This window comes from Diospyros lotus, chromosome 1, assembly GCF_014633365.1.
Source record: "Diospyros lotus cultivar Yz01 chromosome 1, ASM1463336v1, whole genome shotgun sequence".
Taxonomy (NCBI): domain Eukaryota; kingdom Viridiplantae; phylum Streptophyta; class Magnoliopsida; order Ericales; family Ebenaceae; genus Diospyros; species Diospyros lotus.
Genome location: NC_068338.1, coordinates 17,090,605 through 17,114,382, shown reverse-complemented (window position 1 = coordinate 17,114,382; position 23,778 = coordinate 17,090,605). Strand labels below are relative to the sequence as shown.

The 23,778-nt window shown below is 35.6% G+C and overlaps 1 protein-coding gene and 1 non-coding gene across 2 annotated transcripts; both read left to right on the top strand.

Moving 5' to 3' along the window:
• Positions 1–10,921: 10,921 nt before the first annotated feature.
• TRNAL-AAG (transfer RNA leucine (anticodon AAG)) lies at positions 10,922–11,002 on the top strand. The gene has a single exon. It is a non-coding gene; the product is annotated as a tRNA-Leu (tRNA).
• Positions 11,003–11,085: 83 nt separating this feature from the next.
• Positions 11,086–22,965, top strand: LOC127788129 (uncharacterized). Its single transcript, XM_052316242.1, has 8 exons — positions 11,086–11,336; positions 11,422–11,491; positions 11,598–11,703; positions 12,789–12,887; positions 12,975–13,109; positions 13,190–14,441; positions 21,725–22,070; positions 22,478–22,965. The coding sequence occupies exons 1-6, from the start codon at positions 11,192–11,194 to the stop codon at positions 14,417–14,419; spliced, it is 1,785 nt and encodes a 594-aa protein (XP_052172202.1). The 5' UTR covers positions 11,086–11,191; the 3' UTR covers positions 14,420–14,441; positions 21,725–22,070; positions 22,478–22,965.
• The last annotated feature ends 813 nt before the right edge of the window (positions 22,966–23,778 follow it).

Below are 23,778 nucleotides of genomic sequence, written 5' to 3'. Positions count from 1 at the left end.
CATAGTCGACTATCCTTTTGAAAACATTGAAAACTTAATAAATCCTCATTTTGATCTTTTGAAAGCAAGTTGAGATTATCAAAAGATATATATTTTTAAATGAACCACACTCAACTATACTTAAAAATTTCTTCCATAGGATTTTATACCTTGCTTCAAAATTCACATATTAAAAAGCTATTTTCGCATTCATATAATCTATATATTAGAGATTGATTTTTATATAGTCATTATCAAAACCATTTTATTACTAAGAGTAAAATATCAGGAATTGCTAGTGAGAATTAAAGCACGCTACAAGGGTAACCACCTAATCTCCTTCGTGTTTTATTTCTAGTAAATAATTGTTTTAGTTTCTAATTAACATAGAAAAGTGAACGATTCCTAATCATTTTTTTATCGTACGAAAAATTGATTTTCGTTACGAGGAATTACGATTCCAACAAGACATTCGTTTGGTTGTTTATGACTTGGCTTGAGTGCATGGAGGGTCAGACGCCTCTTGGTATAATAACTGATCAGGATAGGGCTATGCAAAATGCCATTCAAATTGTTTTCCCGAACACAAGACATAGTTGCTTGAAAATTTTAGAGGCCACCCTTCTAAGGGTTTAATACTCTCGGTTGTGCATGAAGTGGTCTATGAATCGTAATGTCTGAAAGAATTTGAACGGGGTTGGAGTTCATAGATTGATATGTACACATTGAGCGGGAGTGGATACCTTGTTTTTTGAGAACAAGTTTTTGGCTGGGATGTTAATAACACAACGGAGTGAGAGTGCGAATGCGTTTTTTGATGGATATGTCAACTCGAAAACCTCGTTGAAGCTATTCGTTGAACAGTATGAGCGGGCCTTGAGGAGCAAAGTTGAAAAGGAATTCCAAGCAGATTTTAAGTCATTTTCACATATGGTACCATGAGCAACTAGGTATTATATGGAGAAACAGTTCCAAGAGGTTTACACAATCTCAAAATTCAAAGAATTTTAAGAAGAGCTAACTGGAAAAGTGTATTGTGATATTATCTCTACCGATCTGACTTGTCTTGGAACTAGGTATGAAGTCAAAGAAGATATCATATTTAACGAAACAAGAAAGAGAAATATTTTTACAGTTATGTTTGAGGGAGAGAAGTGTCGCATTGTTTGCAGCTGTTACTTGTTCAAGTTTCGAGGGATACTTTACAGACATGCTATTTCAGTATTGATCCGAAACAATGTGGAATTGATTCTTAAGAGTTATATCTTGAGGAGATGGAGGAAAGATACGTGTAGAGAATACACAAGGGTCAAGATTAATTACAATGGTTGGGTTAGCACTCTTTAGCAGGTAAAATACGATAAATTACAAAGTTTATTTGCCAAGGTTGCAAATTTAGTAGTGGATGATGATGAACGCACCCGCAAGGTAATGGAGTTTCTCGAAAATCAAATGAACAATACGAGCATATCGAGACGAACAAGTTGTGGCAGTAATCTCCTTTCCCAAGGTAGTGTTCAAATCACATCTGATTGTGGTAAAGTTGTAAGGACATCATCTGATCCCATTTTGGATCCGCATTGCGCGAAAACAAAGGGAGCTCCTAGAAAACTTCATAAAAAATGGCCATTGGAAATGAGTACCAATAAATGGAAGGCATGTTTACAACTCTATTTTAGTTATCTATTGTCTACTAGTAGTATCAAATGTTCGCATATAATTAGTGATACTGTTTTTCTACACATGTCACTTTGAAGGCGAGCCAAAGGAAAGCGCCTAATGGAAAATAATGCACAAGCAGCTCAAGCCGTAATACAAGCAATGCAAGAAGCAGTAAATCCTGTGTTGACCCAACTTACTTATCGGCAAACACAACAATTGATGGTGCATGCTTCTTATATCCTATACTTTAATTTTTAAATCTTTTTCATTTCTTGTAATTAAACTAAAATTTCTTATCCTATTTGTAGGTGGGGTCGAATTATCAACCTAGGAATGCAGCGTATAGAGTGAATTGGGTTCTGACTTATGAAATGGGTCAACCATTTATGCCAACCTATGTGCCACATCAACGTCCCTAGGAAGACGAGGTGGGTATAAAGCTGATGAACCCCAAATTGTTCAAATAGAGGTTGCCTTGAAGAGGAAGTGAAGCGGTTTGTGCCTTAATCATATTTATTGTTTTTGCTCTTGCATTATGCTTAAGATTGCTTGAATAAGTTGATGATTCCTAGGTTGCTTAGTAACATTTTACTAATTTTTGTATTATGTTGGATATGTTACTCATTTTTTTGCTTACTTAGTAATTTGATGATTGTTAGAATGATTAATGATAATCAAATCCAAATCCTTGTCAATCTTAATGGTGTAACCAAGGTATTTCCTTCTATACTTAACTTTTGACTACCTATAATTATTATTTTAGGTATTAGGTTTTATATCTTATGAACATTTTTGTATTCTTTCTTTTTGAAGTTTGTTTGATATGTTATTAGTTTTTTGGCAGTCTTAGTAAGTTGATGATTCCTTAAATAACAAAAGATTTCCCATAAATAACTGAGAATGCTGGGGAATTAGCTTATTCGGGATAAGTGCCAGGTGATGATGGAAGATCAGGTAAGTTAAAACTATTATAGGCTTCGGCCCAAGATTGATAGATTAAAGAGAGGTCCAAATCCACTAATTGGTGGCCCGATAAAAAGATGACCCAAGTAAGTTTATCTTGTTTTTTAGGAAAGCAAGCTTGACCCAGCTACTCAAACAAGAACCAAGCCTTGGGACTGATTCTTGGTTTCACCTTAGTGGGTCTTGGACCGATTGATCTAAGCCTTGAAGCCCCACCTTTGTCTCCCCCATCGCCGATGATTCATTAGAGAGCAACAAGGAGTATTGTTTTGGTTTTGCTTCAATTTCTTGTTTCGTTATTTATTCACTGTTATGTGCAATTTTGTTTATGATGAACTCATTGATGATGATGTTTCAATTTTGAGTCTAGAGAGACCTTGTGATCCACGAAAGGAAATGAGGAGGTCATACTTTGTCATTTGCTATCCCAAGACAATTATGTGGATAGCATAGCAGTATGGTAAAAGTAGTGAATAGATTCAGTAACATCTCCATATGAAGGCATTGAACTAATCGAAAATTGGTGGAATAGTTTTTTTTTTTTTTTTTTTTTGTGGGCTGGAAAATAGGTACCTCCGGGCACACCTGTAGTGAATGCACTGGTGAAATAGTAGGTGATGCTCGAGAACATACTAAGGGCTTGTGTGGGGCTAGCTCCGAAAAACAACATGATTTTGGAATACAAGTGAAGCATTGTTGTTTAGGAGGAAGAATTAATAGCCAGTTGCAGATAACCCCAACTGTTTTTATTTTACATTCTTTTGTTTTTAATTGGTATGAGAAATGTGTTAATGGTGTTATGAATATGTAAGGTAGAAGAGTAGTACTATTGCAAAGGGCTAATTAGAATGCCTCCCATGAATGATTTGGGCTTTCTATTGTATTTTGGATTATAATGGACATCAATTGGCACCTGCTTGCTGTTTTCCTACTCTTTAAAATGTAATATTTAACTCTTTTAAAAGATGAACAGGATTGATGTTTTTGATGCTTCATTATTGAATGTGTCAACAGATTTAACTCCTTTAAAAATGTGTCAATAGATTTTCTTGTTCCTTGGTTTATGATGCTTCATTATTGAATCTTATGCACTTTAAGTGTCATTTGGCAATATAGTCTTGTTCATTGAAGATGAATTTTTGTGATGTAAAGACTATTTTTGTGCGAATTATATTTTTATTTTATGTACTGCAAGCTGTGTCCGGTGCTAGAGTGAGATATGGAGCTAAAATGTACAGCATCAAGTTTCAAAAATAAAAATACAAATGGAAAATAGTCATGTCACTTTCTTATATTAGTTAGTACTTAACGTAAATGTACAACGTGACAAAGGCCATTTTTAATTTAACAACACATGTTAACATCATTTTATTATTTTCAGTAGATTAGAGGTTTGACAAGCTCAAGAGGGTGCATTTCCTTTTCCCTTGCGAATTGTTAAATTGAGAGATATCTCCACATCTTCCTCTTCAGAAATGCGAGCAAGACGTTGAACTAAGCGAGTCAGCTCTTCTTCAACTTCTTATGTGGTAGATGATTTGGCCGAAACACCACCACTTGATTCACTTTCGTCATACACCCCTCCACTTATTTGTCTTCCAAAAGTATCGATTTTCTTTTGAGGGCATTCGTTAGTCCACTTGAAATATATGCAATCAGCACTGCAACAAAAGAACATGTGTCATTTGTTCACCGTATTTTTCTCTACCTCCATCCACTTCACAAACCCCCGTCCACATGAAGGGTAATGTCGCTTTGTGGGACATTTCGACAAATTGTGACCAGGACGTCTACAATTATGATAGATTCCTCTATTCTTTCCCTTCATTATCAAATTTTGCAATGTCTACAATCACAAACAAATAATATTTCAATAGTCTAATATAAATTACTAACATAAAATTAGATAATAACACAAGTACTTCGCTTTTTAAAATGTTTCAACCAAAACTATGATTTCAAATTAATGTAGCTTAATTTATGCATATCAACCTATCCTAACTTGAAAGCTCATCAATGCTTGGATGGGTAAGCAATATAAGGAGAGATTTTAACCATGAACCATGGGTCAATCAAAAGCAACTGGCATATTGCTCCCATTGTGTTTACACACACACGCGCACGAACGCACCATTATTATGAAATTAAGAATATGTTTCTCAAATTGTTTCCTAAATGTGGGCACTAGCAATCATGGCTGAATTCACAGTGATATCATATCATAAGGCTAATGTCACATAATTAGAGTAAATATGTATATTGTTTTTGCTGAAGTCATCCCTTTTTGTTTAGAAAATGATACAGAAACAATCCAATATGATTCTATAAAGAAAAATATTTATGTAATTATGACCCACTCACATGATTTTGTTTTTGTTTTTGATGTGTAAATATTCTCATGTCAAATTATTTCATATGTGTATTTTGTATACTTTTGCTGTTTAATGCTTATTTTTATTATTAATTTCCTAACAAGAGGAGGAGGTGGTGGGGAAAAACCAATAGACATTCAACCAATAATAATAATAATAATAATAAAACTTCTCATTCCGCTATCATCTTTCTTACCTTTATTTTTATGCATGAATAAGAGAATACTCACATATGAGAGATATATAACAAATTGTGCCACTAGTAGGTTATATTTTTGCTGCTAATAATTAGATCCAAAGAATGGAATTAAGCAGCACAAAGCTTGATAAAAGGATATCCAAGATGAGACCCTTCACTTAGCAAAAATTGAGTCATTTTTGTACATAATGTTACTCAAAAAGACAATTCCACATCTCGAACTAGTAACATTCTAGTAAAAAAAAAAAAAGCAACATAAACCTTGGTTCTTAATTTAATTTTAGTTCAACTGAATGAAATATCAAATTAAGAAGAAAAAACAATAGCATTTGATTTTAGAAGACAAAGCTAACAACAGTAATAGTAAAATGAAAATTAAATGTTTGAAAAGGCTACCTCTTCAGGTAGGTGCGACTTGCCAGCGGGTGGGGGGCTTCAAAGACCGTTGGCCGACAGTGAGGAATGCAGTGGCTAGCAGGTGGGGGTGACGATAGTCGCAATCGACGGTGGCCCCAGATGGTTGTGGGGTTCATTTTGGGAATTTGGGGATTTGTAGGTTGCTGTTGGGCGGTGCGATTGGGGGCGGTGGCGGGTTTCTCTCTCAATGGTGGCGATGGTCGTGACGAGTGACGTTATGTGACGTGTTGGAGAGGAAAGACGCCACTGCTGGTATTCCGGTGTTCTCGTTGACAGAGTTGAGAGAGACGACCGTTGTTGGTGTTCCGGTGTTCTCGAGAACAATCCTTCAGCCGAGAATGCTGACGAGGACAATGAAGAGTTTAAGAAGAAAATGATTCGACGATCGAGGACGGCGATGAGACGATGGAGAAAGGATGAGGAAGTCTCGGGCAAGAATTGAAAGGATGAGGAAGTATCGGGCGAGCTTTCAGTGGTTTCAATGGTTTGACTGAAATATTCATGAGTTGTGAGTGGTAGTTTTTTCAAATTACTTTTCTTCTATAAACCTGTTGATAAGGCCTTTCTGGCCCTCAAGAATTTTTCGTCATACCATGGCCTACACGTGGCAGAATCCCACTTCACTAATCATTTTAGATGTTAACTAAGTTTTTGTGCGTAATATGCACAATTTAATTTTAATAATTATTATTACTTAAATACTACAATAATTTTATTTAATTAAAAACGTTATCGTTAAGTGACATGAGTTTGTAAAAAAAATAATCTGAGAACGTGGAGAGATCCCCCACAAACACTTCGATATTTAAGTCAAACACCGAAGATTATAAAAATTATATTGAAATCACTATTAAAGACGTCTCTTTTCAGTAATAAGTGTCTGTTTATTTATAGAAGAATATGAAATAATTTTAATTAATTTAAAATTAGTATTATTGCAGATAATGATTACTTATAGTCTAGTTGAGATTAATATTCTTACAAACAACGTTTACCCCAATTTTTCTTAATTTGGATGTGATTAGAATTGTTATGAATGACGCTTATCTCTTGTGAATGACGTTTATCTTGTTATTTTTTGGGGATGAAATTTCTCATGAATAATTATTTATCTTTTTGAAAAAATTTTAAATGTTGGAATTATCTAATTTGCGCGTTTGTGTGACACCTCTTACGTGGGAAATTTTTGCCTTTTAGACTAAAAATATTATTGTAGACTTTTGGGATTTTTTGTCTTTTAATGAGTTTATGTCCATAACACAATAATAAGTAAATATAATATTGATTAGAGAGAAAGTTAGGAGTTAATTAGTGGGTAACCTCAACAAATATTGAGATGGAATTTGATAAATAAAATGAAAATTTATAACAAATCAAACTTATTTTCATACAAAGAAAATTAAGAAATAAATAAGAAAATATTATTGTTAATATAATATTGTTTTGATTCAATGGCAAGAGTCTGAGTCGTTCTTTAACAACAGGTCTTTCCTTTGTCTTTGGCATACTTATTTTTATGCTCCAAGAAAGGGCATTGGCCTGTTGTGATTGACATTTTCGTGACTTTGTCGAGGGACAATATCACAACGAATGGGGAGGTGCCCTTTCAATTTGGGATGGATCAACATTGTCTCCACACTATGGCTTCATTTAGCATTTGGTGTTTGATTATTATATATTATGTTAATATAAATATATAATATATTAATACAGAAAAAGCGATTACCTATAAAGGTGAGAAAAATTTGTGTTTGTCAAAAGATTTTAGGGCTTGAAGGTAGACATGGCCAAAATTGAATCGGACCGGCGGTTCGAACCGGAACCGGACCCGGAACCGGCCGAACCGGAACCTGAACCGGAACCGGACCGAACCGGCGAAATTCGGTCCGGTTCCGGTTCAAGGTTCCGGAGAACCGGAACCGGCCGTGCCCCCCCTCCCCCGTGGCCCCCCCCTGCGGCCGTCCCCCCCCTCCCCCGTGGCCCCCCCCCCGTGCGGCCGTGCACCCCCCCTCCCCCCCTCCCCCAACAGTCCAATTTTGGACCGTTGCCCCCCCCCCCAACGGTCCAAAATTGGACCGTTGGCTGCCACCCCCAGCCAACTTTTTTTTTTTTTTTTTAAATTTTATAATTCCTATCTATATATACCCCTCCCTCCCCCACTCATTTTTCACACTTTCTCTCTCTCTCTCTCTCTCTCTCTCAAGTCTCAAGCTATTATTCTCTCAATTTTGTCTCTCATTTAATATTTTAATTTCAATTTCTTCAATCTTCTCATTTTGTTATTTATCAATTTATTCAATTATATTGTTAATTATTTATTACTTGTTACTATATTATTTTATCATTATTATATTTTTTTATTATCATACTTTTTTCAAAAAAATGGCAAGTGAAGGTAGAAATGTTGAAAATGTTGAGTTTGAAGCTCAAAATTTTCAAACACAAGAGAGTGAAACTCAACAAAAGGGAGGTGGAAAAATTTCTACTTCTGATATTTTTAATATTCATTTCAAGAAAACACCAAAAGGAGATGGTAAATTTGATGTATCTTGTAATTATTGTAATCAGGTATACAAATTCAAGCAAGGAGGTGGATATGGTACTTTCGCCCGACATTTGCAAACAAAGCACCCGCTCAAGGTTGGATTGAGCCGCGATCAAACACAAATATCTAGGTTTGCTACCTCTTCAAACTCTCCTCAATTATTTCATTATAATGAAGCTAATTGTAGGTCTGGTTTAGCTGAAATTGTAGCAATTGATCATTTATCTTTTAGTTTTGGTGAAAAATTAGGTTTTACTCGATTTTGTCAAAACTTTGTTAATCCTAGTTTTAAATCAATTCCTAGAAATACTTTGAAAAGGAATTTGTTAAAATTGTTTAAAAACTCAAAAATTGAATTGATAACATATTTTCAAAACAATAATATTAATGTTTCTATTTGTAGTGATATTTGGAGTGATCATTGGCAAACTCATTCATATATGGGTATTACTTGTCATTGGGTTGATGAAAATTATGTTTTACAAAAAAGAATTCTTGCGTATCGATGTTTTGATGAAAGTCATAATGCTGAAAATATTTGTAGATTAATTCAACAAATTTTACAAGAATATAGATTAGTTAATAGAATTTTTTCAATTTCTTTTGATAATGCATCGGCTAATACTACTTCTATTAATGAATTGAAAAGAATTTGCCAACCAAATTTTGGTGGAAGATTTTTTCATGTTAGATGTGCATGTCATGTTTTAAATTTATGTGTTCAAGATGGTATTAAGTCACTTAATTCTTATTTAGATCCAATTAGAAATGTTATTTCTTATATTTGGGTACACCCTCGAACTGCAAAAGCATGGGCACATTTTTGCACCTCCAATGGTCAAACCCCAAAACGTTTTTCAAAAGATGTCCCTACTCGTTGGAACTCAACTTTTAAATTACTTAATCAATCTTTTGAATATAAAGATTTATTGTGTTCTTTTGCAGCAAATTATATTCCACAATATCCTATTTTTCCAACTATGTGGAATGTTTGTAGTTCAATTTTGAATATTTTACGAATTTTTAATGATGCTACTCATACACTTAGTAGTGTTTATAAACCAACTTCACATCAATTTTTAATAGAAGCAATGAATGTGGCCGGTGTATTAATGGAAGGAATTAATGTTGAAGAAATTTGTCATGCTGTTTTAGAAATGAGAGAAAAATGGTTACGTTATTATCAATTTATTCTTGAAATTTTTCTTGTTACTATGGTATTTGATCCTAGGTGTAAATTTGATGGTTTAATTGAGTGTTTGTCTAACTATTATTCGTTGTTAGGATTAGAAAATAATGAAGAAATTGATGTGAATATTATAATTTCTAAGGTTAGAACTTTATGCAATCAATTATATGAAGCATATGTTATTGCTCCTAGTAGTGAAGAATCATTTCCATCCATGGCTCCGCATTCCTCTTCCTCCCAACCAATGAAATGGGGTCATAAATTTTTAGATCAAAGAAGGAAAAAACCTAGATCGAGCTCACATTCAGAGCTCGAAACTTATCTAACCACAGTTTTTGAGTTTGGTGATGATACAGGTTTAAATTTTGAAATTTTGGAGTGGTGGAAAAGGCACAAGGAGACATTTCCAACTCTTGCAATTATTGCAAGTCAACTTCTTGCAGTTCCAGCTTCAACTGTAGCCGTTGAACAAACATTCAGTAGTGGAGGCAACATTTTGGACGAAAGAAGATCAAGATTGGCTCCAGAATCATTGGAAGCTCAAGTTTGCCTCGATGATTGGGAAAGAGCTAACATGCGACGTCAAGAAGAACTTATCCATTCATCATCATCTGACGAATGGGTTAATGATGGTTCAACAACGGCGACTTCCGACTCCAATGAAGATGCGTAGGATCCAAGTCCATATTTTATTTTTTTCACATTTGTAAAAATTAATTACTTGTATTACATTTTTGTTGTAATTATTTTTTAATGAAATTAAGTCTAATTCTATTTTTTATTTTTTATTTTTCACATTTGTAAAAATTAATTACTTGTATTACATACTTGTTTAGTTGTTTTAATTATTTTTAATGAAATTATTACTTATATTTCTTCAATTTTTAGTAGTGTTTTTTTATTAAAAATATGGTTGAGAATATTTATATTTACAATTACATTTAACAATTAAAAATCGAAACCAAACCGAACCGAACAACGGAACAAGGACCAAAATTGAATACAACAATATTTAAAAAAAATTAAAAAAATTCGGTTTGAACCGGAACCGGAACCGTTGACCGAACCGGCTCAAACCGTTGACCGAACCGGTCCAAACCGTTAACCGAACTGGCACGAACCGGAACCGGAACCGAACCGTCCCAAACCGCCCTTGGGCGGTTCGGTTCAGGTTCAAAGATTTCTTGAACCGGAACCGGCGGTTCATGAACCGGAACCGGCGGTTCATGAACCGTGGCCATGTCTACTTGAATGTCACTTGTGGGGTCCCCTTTGAGTTGTGGGCTGAATGGGCTGTGTTTGGTCCGTGGCATTGAGAAGCAACTATCAAACTAGGAAAATATTATTGGTACACTTTTGTGTATACCTTGGGCTACATAAAAGTGTACCAATGACAAAAAAATTTCTCATGAGGCGCATGTGAGATGATGGATATTTTGGTCATAATATTCCCTTATATAGTCCAAGATGTATAAAAGTGATGTACATTTAGCATGATTTATCAAACTATTTAAAGGTCACTGGTACATAAACATATGAAGTGTGTTGTAAAACCTTTATAACTAGTAATATGAGATGTGAAAGGTGCTTGCTGTGTTGAGATGGCCGAGTTGGTCTAAGGCGCCAGATTAAGGTTCTGGTCCGAAAGGGCGTGGGTTCAAATCCCACTCTCAACAGGGAGTTTTTGTGTTTTTATTTTTTGCTTTATATACCAATCTGACGGACAATGTTTCGCTTACGATCATCGGACGGCTAATAAGGCATCAGTCCATTATCCCGCGGTTTTCTTCATCCCTTCTCGGACTGATTTCGTTTGAAAGCGCCCAAACCTAGCGATCGGAAGCAGCTGATTCGACGGACCAGAAATGGCTCAGGCGGCGAGGCTCAGCCTGAGAATGCACAAGGAGCTCAAGCTCCTTCTCACCGACCCGCCTCCGGGCGCCCTCTTTCCTCTTCTCTCCGCCGACTCCGATCTCTCTTCCGCCGCATCTTTCTCCGCCATTGACGCCCGTAAGTTGCCTTTTTCATTCAACGTTCGGAATTACAATGTTTTCTTATTTTTGTTTCTTTTTTGGTTCTGTTTTCATGAAATCAGAGATTGAAGGTCCCGAAGGAACTGTTTATGCGAAGGGGATTTTCAAGATTAAGATTCAGATACCCGAAAGGTGTGGTTTGGAAGTGCTTTATATTCGAGAATCGTTTATGTTTTGTCGATTTTTGCTTTATTTGGGTGACAAGTTAAGTGGACTTTGGAGGTGGTGGTGGTTGTAGGTACCCCTTTCAGCCTCCAATTGTGACCTTTGCAACACCAATCTATCACCCGAATATCGACTCTGGAGGCCGGATTTGTCTCGACATTCTCAACCTTCCTCCTAAGGTGCATTTTTGAGAAACTTCGGGTTCGATGCTGTGGTTTTGATTACTGTTGTTAGTATTTTTGATTAGATTAGAGGTTACAGTAGCTTTAGGAACGTATTCCCTTCTGTCTGATTTCACAATATTCTTGATTTTCTCCCAGACTCATGATGAATTCATTGTTTGGGATTGTTTATAATAATGTATGAACACATATATTTTAGTAGCCGGCGGGGGGCGTGGGCAACGTACTTGCTTAGCTAGAGAGAATTCTCTGAATTTTGTTCACTGAAGCCTTCCATTAGTGAGATGTCCAAAGCTATTCTCTTATTTTGACAGGCCATTATTAGTTTCTTTAGAATGCATTTCCTTCCATGGGATTGTGGGCAATTTTTGATTCTCTTCAAATTCATACAACTTTATTCCTAGCTCCATGTCCTTTTGAAATTGCACTTGAACATTTTATTTAACAAATATCATGTCAATGCTTCATGCACTGCTGGAGAGGATTAATAGAGTTTCGTTCATGAAGCTTTGCGTAAGTGAGATCCCCTGAGTAAATTTTGGCATAGCTGGGCTATCTGAAATAGCAAGGAATCACCAAAACCACTAGTGAAATATTCATAGAATGACAATGAAAACTTATGCCGTGGAGTATACACCCAGCTGAAGATGAACCAAACTGTGAGCATGGTCAACTACCAAAAACTTTTTTACTTTTCTATCCGATAAAAATTTGAACACTTTGATTTGACTTTGCTGCCCAGAAATTGCCAAAGTTGCCTAATTTGAGATCAGGGAGTTAGATTACAAATTTTTAACCATCAGTTCATCTGAAAACGCAAATTGCTAAGAAAAAAGAGTAATTTTATTGTTTATATTATTATTTTTTACTCTCGGTACAAGAGGCCACTGGCCAGCCTTCACGAGTGATTGCTGTGCAGCCTCCCTTGGTTTAGACTGCTAAATATGAGAGTTTGAGAGGAAAAACGTTTTAACCAATCAGCAGTGTAGTTATTTTCTTACATATTTCATGGGCAACTATGTTATTTTTTTTTGCCTTTTCATTGGTCATCTATGACAACGGTCAAATTCCAATCCAAGCAGGGTGCATGGCAACCATCTTTGAACATTTCGACTGTGTTGATGAGCATTGGATTGTTACTTAGTGAACCAAACCCTGAAGATGGCCTAATGTGTGAAGCAGTAAGTCTGCATGGATTAAATTGTTGGAGTAATTAGCTGACCATCAAAGACCTCTCTGATTCTGTGCTTGTTTGTATTAATGTGCAGAGCAGGGAGTACAAATATAACAGACAGGCCTTTGATCAGAAGGCACGATCAATGACAGAGAAATATGCCAGGGCTGGAGTAAGTGGGCATGATAGTACTGGTGAATGCTTTCAAGCTCGATCAGATGAAAGGATGGTACGTATTAGCTCTTATTTGTTGGGATCTAACTTAATTTATGATACTTTTTACTTTAAATTGGTAGTAATTTACTGCAGATGGAAACTAATGGGTCGGATCCCATGAAGACTGAACTTGATGAGTGCTCTCTAAGTCATAAAAAGCTATATGGGATCAACCGAAAGTTGTCCTTGGAGTCTTCTGGGTTATTTCGTGAGAAGGAACCAGAAGAAAGAGTCAGTGGAGCACCTATTCATCATCTAGGGCACAACCGAAAAGAAGATAAAAGGCCAGAAGAAGAGTCCAAACTGAGCTTGGATGAGTACTTTCAGAATCATGAGAACCGAAGGTGGACAAAACGGAAATTATCACTTGAATCCTTGGGTCCTCTGGAGACAAGATATGATGCTGAGGAGAATTTGGTGCCTACCCACCAGACATCCTTGTTTAACTACCCGGATATTGTCATGACGCCTACGGAGTGCTCTAGAGTCTCGGCTGATAGTCACCACAATGAGAAACAACCTCGTCATGATGGTGATAGTAAATCAATAAATGATAATGTGAATAGTAGTTGGTCTTCAAGCTGGAATGGCCAGAGTCTTTCACTAAAATCTGGTAAGTCCGTCCAAATAAGTGATAATATTAAAGTGAAACTACATTCCATGCCTCAACTATTCACTTCCCAGTCCAATGCTACTGTCTCAAATGGGACCTACCTACAACCTATGACTAGCCACACTCAAGAACAACCCAAAAGAGATTGGACTCACAGAACCGGGTCTGAGTTCAACAATAATGCAAAATGCAAGAAGCAAGGTCTGACAGGCAAGAAGTTGTCTTGTGGGCTTTTAGGCGCTTCCCAAGGTCAAGAAAATGATAAAAAAGAAAATGTGGCTCCAACCCCCAATAGACTTTCTTCAGAATCAACCACGTTACCGTTGACACCACAGGTTGGCGAGCATTATGGTGATGTGACAAATGATTGTAGCACGAAGGCTAGTAAGAACAATGGCGGGATTGCTGACAAGCTTCCACCCTATTCTCCAAGTTATTTGCTAGGGAGCAATAACTGCACTGTTTGTCCAAACCCTGATTCCCTGCCTGCAATGAATGATTGCAAAATTGACGAAAATCAGCAGCTTATGCGATATGATGATGAGAAATTTGCCAGAGTGATCAAAGAACAGGAGGCAAGGCCACCATTATCTGAAGCTGTGATTGTTTTGGACAGTGAGGATAGTGATGAAGAAAACGATGGATGTTTAAGGTCTAGATTGATGCTTGGGCGTAAACGCTTTCCAGGGAAGTGGAAAGCCAGAGCTTGAAAGTCAAAAATCCCCAGTTCAGGTTTGTTTTCGTTTCTGCTGTGCATTAGTTTTGGTTTTGAAAATGTTTTAAAACCGGTATACCCTTGCATGAATCCACCAAGAGTTGGCTTTTTGGCCTTAGGCCCCCGTTATCCCCTTTCACACATGTAAAGAAGTCTGCATAATAGCAATGGTAGAACAAATCAGGAAATCATAAATGTTAATACTAAACCAACAGTAACATATCTCACATATATTTCAAAAAGAAAAGGAATGCTAATTTTTGTTTACATAACTCTTGTCTGTTTCTACTCACACTTGAAAGCTATAGTTTTGCCATTTCAGATTAAGATTGATAGAGATGTTCAAAGAGCTAACCCATCGCTGGAGAAAGCCTAAAGAGAAAAAGAAAGAAACAATTATTCTCTCTCTCTCTCTTCCCCCTTGATTAGCCGAGGACATCAGGATATGTAGAGTTGTAAGTGTACTAAAATCCCTAATTAGCATTGGGTATTGGAACCCTTCATTCTCCAATACTTTCTTGAGCTCTGGAAAGTGAGTGTGCAAAGTGGAAGAACAAAATAGAAAGGCTTTGATAATGTGAAAAGACAAAAGGAAGAAATAACAAAATATAATATTATTTTTTAATTAAAATGGAGAAATTTCAGCAACACATATAGTTTGCTGGGTGAAATTTTTTGAATTGTTTGATAGGGTAGTTACATTAATTACTAGTGTATCCTTACATGTTTGTTTGTATGAATGTCATCTAATAATATTTTATTTTTAAGTAGAATTTTTTATTTAAAGTCTTGTATATATGATTGATCTTGTATTGTTAAATTCATAAATTTATATGGTTGAGAAACAAACTAAATTAAAAAAATATTAAAAATAGCACTCTTACAATTTGAACCCTAACTTTATCACCTATCATTAATCACTACCTTAGTTTTAAAAATAGGACTGCGGTGATAATGTGAAATTTGTCCTATTTCGTTGTGAACGCTAATAAATTTATTCATAAAGTGTATTTAATTCTTTGAAATAGTTATTATTAGGGTAAATTTAATGCATCATGTCTGAGATTTTGTAAATTGTATTGAGTATTCTCATTTTAAATATATTATTGACTTCTTTTAACTTTATATATTGCATAACACTAAATCCCTTGTTACTTAACTAATATTAACTTTTTTTTTTTAAATTTCAAAAAATGTCCCTATTCTCCCCATACACCATAATTATACACAAATTAAAAAAAAAAGAATATTGGGATGGTCAGTGGCCATAGTTGCCCCTGACTACCTCTATGTCGGAACAAGAAAATAAACAAACAACAGCAACATATCCAGTATTTATCCCACTATGTAGGGTCGGCTACATGAATTTTAGACTTCTATGTATTTCTGTCTTTTGTCATACACTTCATATCAAACTTTAGGTCCATACACTTCATATCAAACTTTAATGTTTCTCCCAAAGTCTTCTTGGGTCTGCCTCTATCTCTTTTTTTTTTTACTAATTGAGAGAGAGAAAAAAAGATGGGGTTTTTGTAAGAATTATCTTGTAACTCACATGATAATTAATAGAAAATATCTCATTTGATAAATTAGTAACATTTATTTGGTATATTACAATATAGTTGACATAAATATTTTATCAGATATAATGACGTTTATTTGATGAAATAATCAAATCAAATATCAGATATAATGGTGTTAATCTGATGAGATAATCAAAGGATTTAATAAGATAATTAATTACTTTAAAATTTTATTTGGTTTAAAAGATGTGGATAACTCCTAAAGAGCCTTGATGAGAGACTACTTCTATTATTATAAGTAGGATTTGGTCTTTCCTTACCCAACACAGAAAAACAATTACAGTTATATTTTATATCCATCATCATGATTGAGGTTAAGGGGGAGAGATCAAATTTTGGTGTTTTCGTCTTCGATTGACAATTCTTTTTACGGCTTAATTTCTGATGGATCCAGGTATGCGTTTATTACGTGATTTACATGAGTTTTTAGTTTCATGGGCATGACGTGTAATTGTTTGTTATTATTGTACAAGTAATATTATAGCTTATAGTTTCTCCCTATTGCTCTAGGTTTTGATCGGAGTCCAAAGAAACAAAGATAGAGAAGGAGAAAGATAGATAAAGAGGGGGGGGGGGGGGGGGGGGGGTTCTCCTTCTTGTTGAATTGATGATAGAGAGAAACCCCATCACTTGAAACCTATAAAGAGAGATATGTACACAAAAAAGGAATATAAAAGGAAAGATAAACATAGAGAGAGATAGATGGGTATCTTTCTTATCGCCAATCGTGGACAATTGGAACCCACCTGATATGAGTTTCAATTGAAACCCAAATTAGAGATACAAAGACAAGAGAGAGATAGACAAATACATATATATTTATATATATATATATCTATATCACCATTATCATTGTTGTCGATGGCCTTACCAAAAACCCTCTTTGGCTTTCACGATGTCTATTCAACAATAACTTTAATTGTCATCAAACAAGGAAGAGAGAAAGCAATGATAGGGGGGAGATGAGAGGAGAAGTCAAAGTGAAAGTAGAGTACAAAGGAAACTACTAGTCTGTTTGCTAGAGCAAATTTCTTAGAAAGGATGGCAAAAGGGGGGAGAGAGAGTGCTTGGGTTAGTATAAGCACGGGAAGGCAAGATGACATTTTTAAAAAATAAATGAATAATCAATATAATTTAATCAAATCTTAAGGATGGTGTGTGAAATTTACTCTTTCTATTATTATTTGACCAAAAAACAAAAAGAAAGGAAATAAAATTAAATGACTAATACACATCACGCAAGTTGTTTGATCTTAACCAATAAATATCTGCACTTACAAATTAAAGTATGATTTCATTTGCAATCTCATTGGATGATTCAAATGGCCAACCAACCTCTAAGCACTATATTTGGGTCCATTGGTCTTTGGGCTTCAAGTGTCAGTCATTTCTAAAGTTAAAAGGCAAGTGTCAAAAAATTCAACTATTAGCCATTTTAATTCCAACAGAAAAGACTTTGATCATCATGCAATAGATTTTGATACTGAGCAATTCCACCAGTCAGAATTTAGAGATTTTGTATTCATGATATCTATCCTTCCTCATGCAAAGGTCGTGCAAGATATCGTGACTACGACGAAATCTAACTGTCCCATTGAACCTCCTCTCAACAACTTGAATTAGGTTTCTACCAACTAAGTGATTTAGGTAATCTTGCCCCACATCCTCAACCACCCTTACTCCACTGCCATTTATAAATCCTTTAGCTTCCCATAAATTGATTAGTTTGAATGCGGAAATTTCGTGATCCTCTGGAAATAGACCAAAGTATAAAAAACATGGTTTCAACATTGAAGGTAAATCCTTGTAGCTCAAAGCAAAGATTTTTGAACATTGGTTTTCATCTTTACCTATACTCTCTAATACCCCTTTCCATGCATGTATGCTTCTCCGTCTTGATAACAAGAAGCCTGCTAGAACTACTATTGCAAGCGGCACATTGCCACATCTCTTTAGTATTTTCTCACCAATGTTTTCCAATTGTGATGGATCGCCATCTTCATCATTGTCTTGTGGGGCAGCCATAACCATTTTGAATAATAGCTCTCTACTCTTTTCTTTGTCTAAGGGTTGCAATTCATATAAAAAAATTTTGCCCACCAATTTGTACACATGTATCTTTCCATCGGGAAGTGATGATTATTCTACTGTCATTCATGGAATTAACAGGAATGCCATTTTTTAAAGCATCCCATGGTTCAATCTATCATATATCATCAATTACTATTGATACCTTTTTAGGCTTAAAATGCAAAAAAAATACCCTTCAAGTCCTGTTTGCTCTCCTCCTCCGTCAAGCCAACTCACCTTGCTATATCATGTAAAAGTTCATTTGGGTTTGGTTGTCGAGGGACATAAATCCAAGCTGAATGTTGAAATCTTTGTCGAATAGAATTATATACCTTTCTAGCCAGTGTTGTCTTGCCTAGACTGGCCATGCCTGTAATTGAGATCACACGATGCTCTGAATCTTGATCCGACACTTTGGCCACCAATTCCTTAATGTGTTTTTCCATACCAACAACATTTTCTTCGTCAATGTGAGGAAAAGTTCTTCTTGGATCCCATCCCTATTTTCCAGGACAACCACTTGCATCTAGGACTTGATAAGTCTCTCTCCGGCATTTCATATCCACTGCCCTTCGTTTTATTTCTTCAATCTCCACTACAAATGTAACATCTCGAAATTTGAGATAATTGGCAATTTTTAATTTCGGCATTTGAAGTGATTTGATGATTTAAGTAAAATAATTAATTTATGGGTTTTAAGGTAATTTATCAAGTTATGTGAGGTTTTATGGAGATTAATATTAAGTTTGATATGTTTTTAGGATTAAAAATAATTATTTGAGGATATTATTGGATTTGGGAAAATTTTAAAGAAAATAAGTATTTTATGGTGATTTGAAAAAAAAAAAAAAAGGTGAAATTTAGAGCAGCTAGGCCAGGCGCGCACGCGGCCGAGGGTGCCCACGTGTCCAGCACTGATTTTCCTCAAAAAAAAAAAAGGGGGGGGGGGGGGAATTTTCTCCCACGGCCTTCCCTTCCCCTTGGCTTATAAATAGGCCATTTCATTGAGTGAAATGGAGGATTTTAGGGGGGTAGTTTTGGGGAGAAATTATGGAAAAATTTTGGAGAATTAAGGGAAATTCTGTGTGTAAGGTTGGGCTGTGGCATAGCAACCCCGGTATGCGGCAAGAATTAAGAAGATATTTAAGACAAGTTCTTTTCCTAGTTTTTGCAAGTTCTTCTTCCTCTTGTCAATTAAGAAGCAAGGTCTCAGTTTTTATTAATATGCAAGTTCAGTTCATCACTCTTCTCTAGTGCATGTTTTTAAGTTCTATGAAGGCAAGTTCTTCTTCCTCTTTGTTCCATCTACGAGGCAAGATCTCAGTTTTCTTATTAAAATGCAAGCTCTTAGTCCCTGATCTTTTAAATTGCAAGTTCTTCTCCTATTTTACAAGTCAGTTCCTCTTTTCTCAAGTTATGTTTTAAATTGCAAGTTCTATTTTCTAACTCTTGTCATTGCAAGATCCTACCACTTAATTTCTAAATTCCATGATATTTTCCTATTTTACAAGTTATTTTCCCTTTTCCAGTAAATTATTCAATGATTTACATTTATACCTATTGAATCTCAAATAGGGTTTGTATCACCCTATCTTTCTTTGGGAATGATGCTTTATTGTGGACATGCAAGGGTTTGATGTTGTCTTGCATAAATGTTGTCCCATTTTGTATCTTGCTTCATTAATTTCATGTCAGTTATATATGAGAAGCTATTATGAATATGCATGTTATTCTATGATTTACATTTATACCTATTGAATCTCAAATAGGGTTTGTATCACCCTATCTTTTCTTGGGAATGATGCTTTATTGTGGACATGCAAGAGTTTGATGTTGTCTTGCATGAATGTTGTCCCATTGTGCATATTGTTTCATTAATTGCATGCCAATTATGTATGAGAAGCTATTATAAATATGCATGCTATGAGGATGCATGAAGCATGTGCATGAAAATGGTTTTTAAATGAATGTGTAAAGGCCTCATGATGCGCGCAGCGGCCAAGTCCGCAGGATATATCCACAGAGAAAATGTTGAGCTCAAAGTTGGACTTCGGTCCTAAGTTTATGTTATGGACTTCGATCCCAAGGTTTCGGACTTCGGTCCCATGTTTATAGTTCTAAAAAGTATTGCATATGAGCATGGATGCATGTATCATCATTTTATCATGTGAAAGTACCCTAAATGGCATTCATGTCTCTTTTGCTTCTTGATACTCATAACTCTTATGCTCGCTTTCTTCTAGTTATACTTGCTGGGCCTTGTGGCTCATGTTTGCTTGCATCATTCCAAGTAAGGGTAAGGTTAAAGTAGAGAGCGAGCCAAATGAGTCAGGATCCTTGGGGTAGCAGTGTGTACAAAGCCGTCTCAATCAAAGGTCCCTGGGGGTGTTTGTGTTGTGTAATATTAAATTATGCTTGTTTATGTTTTAGATTGTACCCCGAGGGGATATGATGGGATTATGGACCCTGATGTGGTGTGTAATATTAAGTTGTTCTTGTTTATGCGAGCATGTGAACACTTTTGTGTTAGTTTATGAGTAAGAATGTATGAGTGTGGCTTCCGTTGTCAATGTCAAGAAGGATGTGTAATGTTTTAATAGGTTTTGGCATTTATGTCATCTTGTTGTGGGTCCCTGGTTAGGGGCGCCTACAACAAAGTCACAAACAGTTTTGGCTTTCAAAAACCAACCAAGACACCCCTTCCAGTCATTCCTTCTAAGTGGTGATAGCTTAGGGAAGTACGTTTCCATGATATCCTGCAAATCATAAGCAACATCCCAAATGCTCCTGATGAAGTCAGCCAATCCTCTGCTTTCTGACTCTACTGCATCAGCATCTTCCAAGAAAGATTGAAAACAACTCATCTCATCTCCGATCCAATGTTTTCTTTCAACTCAGACAAACGTGAGCCTTCTTTTGCTATTAGATTACCTGCTATAACAGCAAGTTTTTGGACAACTGAAATAAGCATGCCTTCCATGTTAGATTTCCCGGCAGCAACAACCTTCAATCGGCCTGAAGAAGAAAGAAAGTGTAGTATCGGAAATAGGGAGAACAACTTCCAAGAAGCCACCAGCAAGTTCCCAGAATTTTTAACAAAGCCCAGAAGACCCAAGACTTCATTTTTATCAACTCAATCTTCACTTTAGCAACGTTGACAGCTGCCAATGGCATATGCAAGTGAATCGATGCCTTGCGTAGGAACAGCCCACCTGAATTTTTCCATAAAGGCAACATTGCAAGTGAATCGATGCCTTGCGTAGGAACAGCCCACCTGAATTTTTCCATAAAGGCAACATTGCAAGTGAATCGATGCCTTGCATAGGAACAGCTGCCAATGGCATATGCCATCTTTTTTTCTTGAAGCGTATTAGCTTGTTGTTTGTATTTGTTCCATGCTTCTTAATTAAACTGGCTTCTAGATGTGTTGAGAGATGATCCACGACTTCATATTGGAAGAAAACCAATTTTGGGATTTGTAATCAATTTTGTATAGAGTGATGTGGTTTAGAAATTAGAAACACCCTATTGAGCACCAGCAGATAAATTTCATTTCAATACGTGACATCTACATTTAGATTCTTGGACAGGGAACTTCACATGTACTGACTCTGTTGTGTTTTTATTGAATTTGTGTTGTCTGACAGGTGGAAGCACAGGGACCGCTTATTGTTTTCATCCAACGGTTTGCTCATCAATCTATTCTCCTCTGATTGTTGTAGCGACAATTACAGGTGCTTTGTTGCTTGCGAGAGGGTACATCACCTACTCAGTAATTTGGGGTTCTGGTTACAGTGTTTCTTCTAGATGTGTGGCTTCAATTAACAAGTGATGGATAGAGGGTTGCATCTGCAGCAGCTGGATAAAATCACTTCTGACAACAAACTTGTCCGTTGCTACTTCTAAGATTGCTGTTATGATCTATCTGTTGATCAAACTCATAGCCAGATGGATATTAGCTTCTGATCAGTTTAGGCACTCTTCTCCAACCAGGTTGTATATCTATCTATGACTGATAAAATCAACTCTGCCTTTTCATATGTCTATACAACCTGTTTTATTCTCTTCTTCTCATGTCTCTTTTTAAATAAAATGTTTACCTTTTGATTTATGCATTCAAAAAAGCCAAGTAAATTCTACTCAAATTTCTTACAGTTTGTGTCATTTTTTATTGATATTCTCTGTGATTTAAATTTAACATTTGGGGCTCTCTGTGTGTGTGTTTCAATTAACCCCTTCCGTTAATTTGGAGTTTAACATTATCAACAAACTTGTTGAAATAGTATTGTTTTTAGTAAATGTTAAATGCTAAATTTAAGTGGTATGGGTCTCTGTAAAACTAAATTTAAACCTATGTAAAATGAAACTTTGACCAATCATTTTGTGGCTGGGTGTTAAAGGCAAGCTTCTTACTAGGGACAGACTGCACTTCTTGGGCATGGATAGAAGATGTGGCCTTTGTGGTTTGTTTGAGGAGTCATCCCAGCATCTGTTCTTTCATTGTCCAGTTAGTGCAGAGACTTGGGATTGTATTAGGGGCTGCTTTGGCATTCTAAGATCGATGACTTCGCTGGCTAGTGGGTATAAATGCATTAAAAAGGAGGCTCGTGAGTCTTCATGGCTTAACAAGGCCAAGAGAATCGCTTTCGCTTATGCTGTTTACCACTTGTGGACAGCAAGGAACCCTCATATTTTTTAAAGTGAAGCTCCATCTGTGGAGTCTATTATTTTCAGGGTCAAAATAAATGTATAGCGAGTTATCTTTTCTTTGTATCCATGTGTTTTATCCCATTTTGAGTCCCTAGCTATGGGTCTTTAGATGTTTCATGTCTTTGTTGCGCCTGTCCAGTGTATTTGTACAGTACTTTGATCATTTATATATATTTACCATTTGATAAAAAAAAAAAAACTTAAACCAAAATCACATAACATTTGACCAAATGAAAGGGATTAATTCAGTTTGGTTCAACGGATTGGACTAAATTACACACCCTTGTTTTCAATTTTTTTAAGAAAAAATTGTTTCACTTATTTTACACTTACTATTAAGACAAATAAATACATTTTCGTCACAATTTTTTTAATATATATTAATATTTAACTACTGCTGATTAAACCAATGTTTTAATTCATTAATACGAATAATATCCTAGTTGTGATTTATCAATTCTATTAACAAATTTTTTTAATATTTAAGTTTTGATAACTGGTTAATATTGTTATTCTTGATAAAGAAAAATACATGAATTATTACATTATAATAAATCACTATATAAAATTATAGGACGTTCTTGGTGGTGTAATAAATTTTAAAAATGTAAATACCTTGAATAAAACGACATTTATAGACTTTTTTTCAATATATAAATCAAATGATAAATCCTTTATTTCATAATAGATACAAGCAGAGAAGTGCATTACAAACATTTGAAAAGGCATACAGTTGATTTTGCCACAAATAGATGTGTAAAGGGCTGCTTTACAATGGCTGGAATTAAGCAAAGCTCCAGCACAAGTGAGGCATATCCTACTTCAAGCCTAATACTCTGGAATCAAGTGATGTGTTTCTCTTGGCACATCCAGAAACCAACATAGTTAAAAACAATGTGTAAACAAGCCAAAACAACAAACCAATAAAACTTCAAAAAATAAACATGACCACAAAACAAAAGAGGGGAAAAAAGGAGTACGCCAATGAAAC

Bases quoted from the DNA above. Each gene is read 5' to 3' on its own strand.
- LOC127788129 (XM_052316242.1), top strand. From the start codon at position 11,192: ATGGCTCAGGCGGCGAGGCTCAGCCTGAGAATGCACAAGGAGCTCAAG. The intron at 11,337-11,421 runs GTAAGTTGCCTT...TCATGAAATCAG, and splicing joins TTTCTCCGCCATTGACGCCC to AGATTGAAGGTCCCGAAGGA. The intron at 11,492-11,597 runs GTGTGGTTTGGA...TGGTGGTTGTAG, and splicing joins AAGATTCAGATACCCGAAAG to GTACCCCTTTCAGCCTCCAA.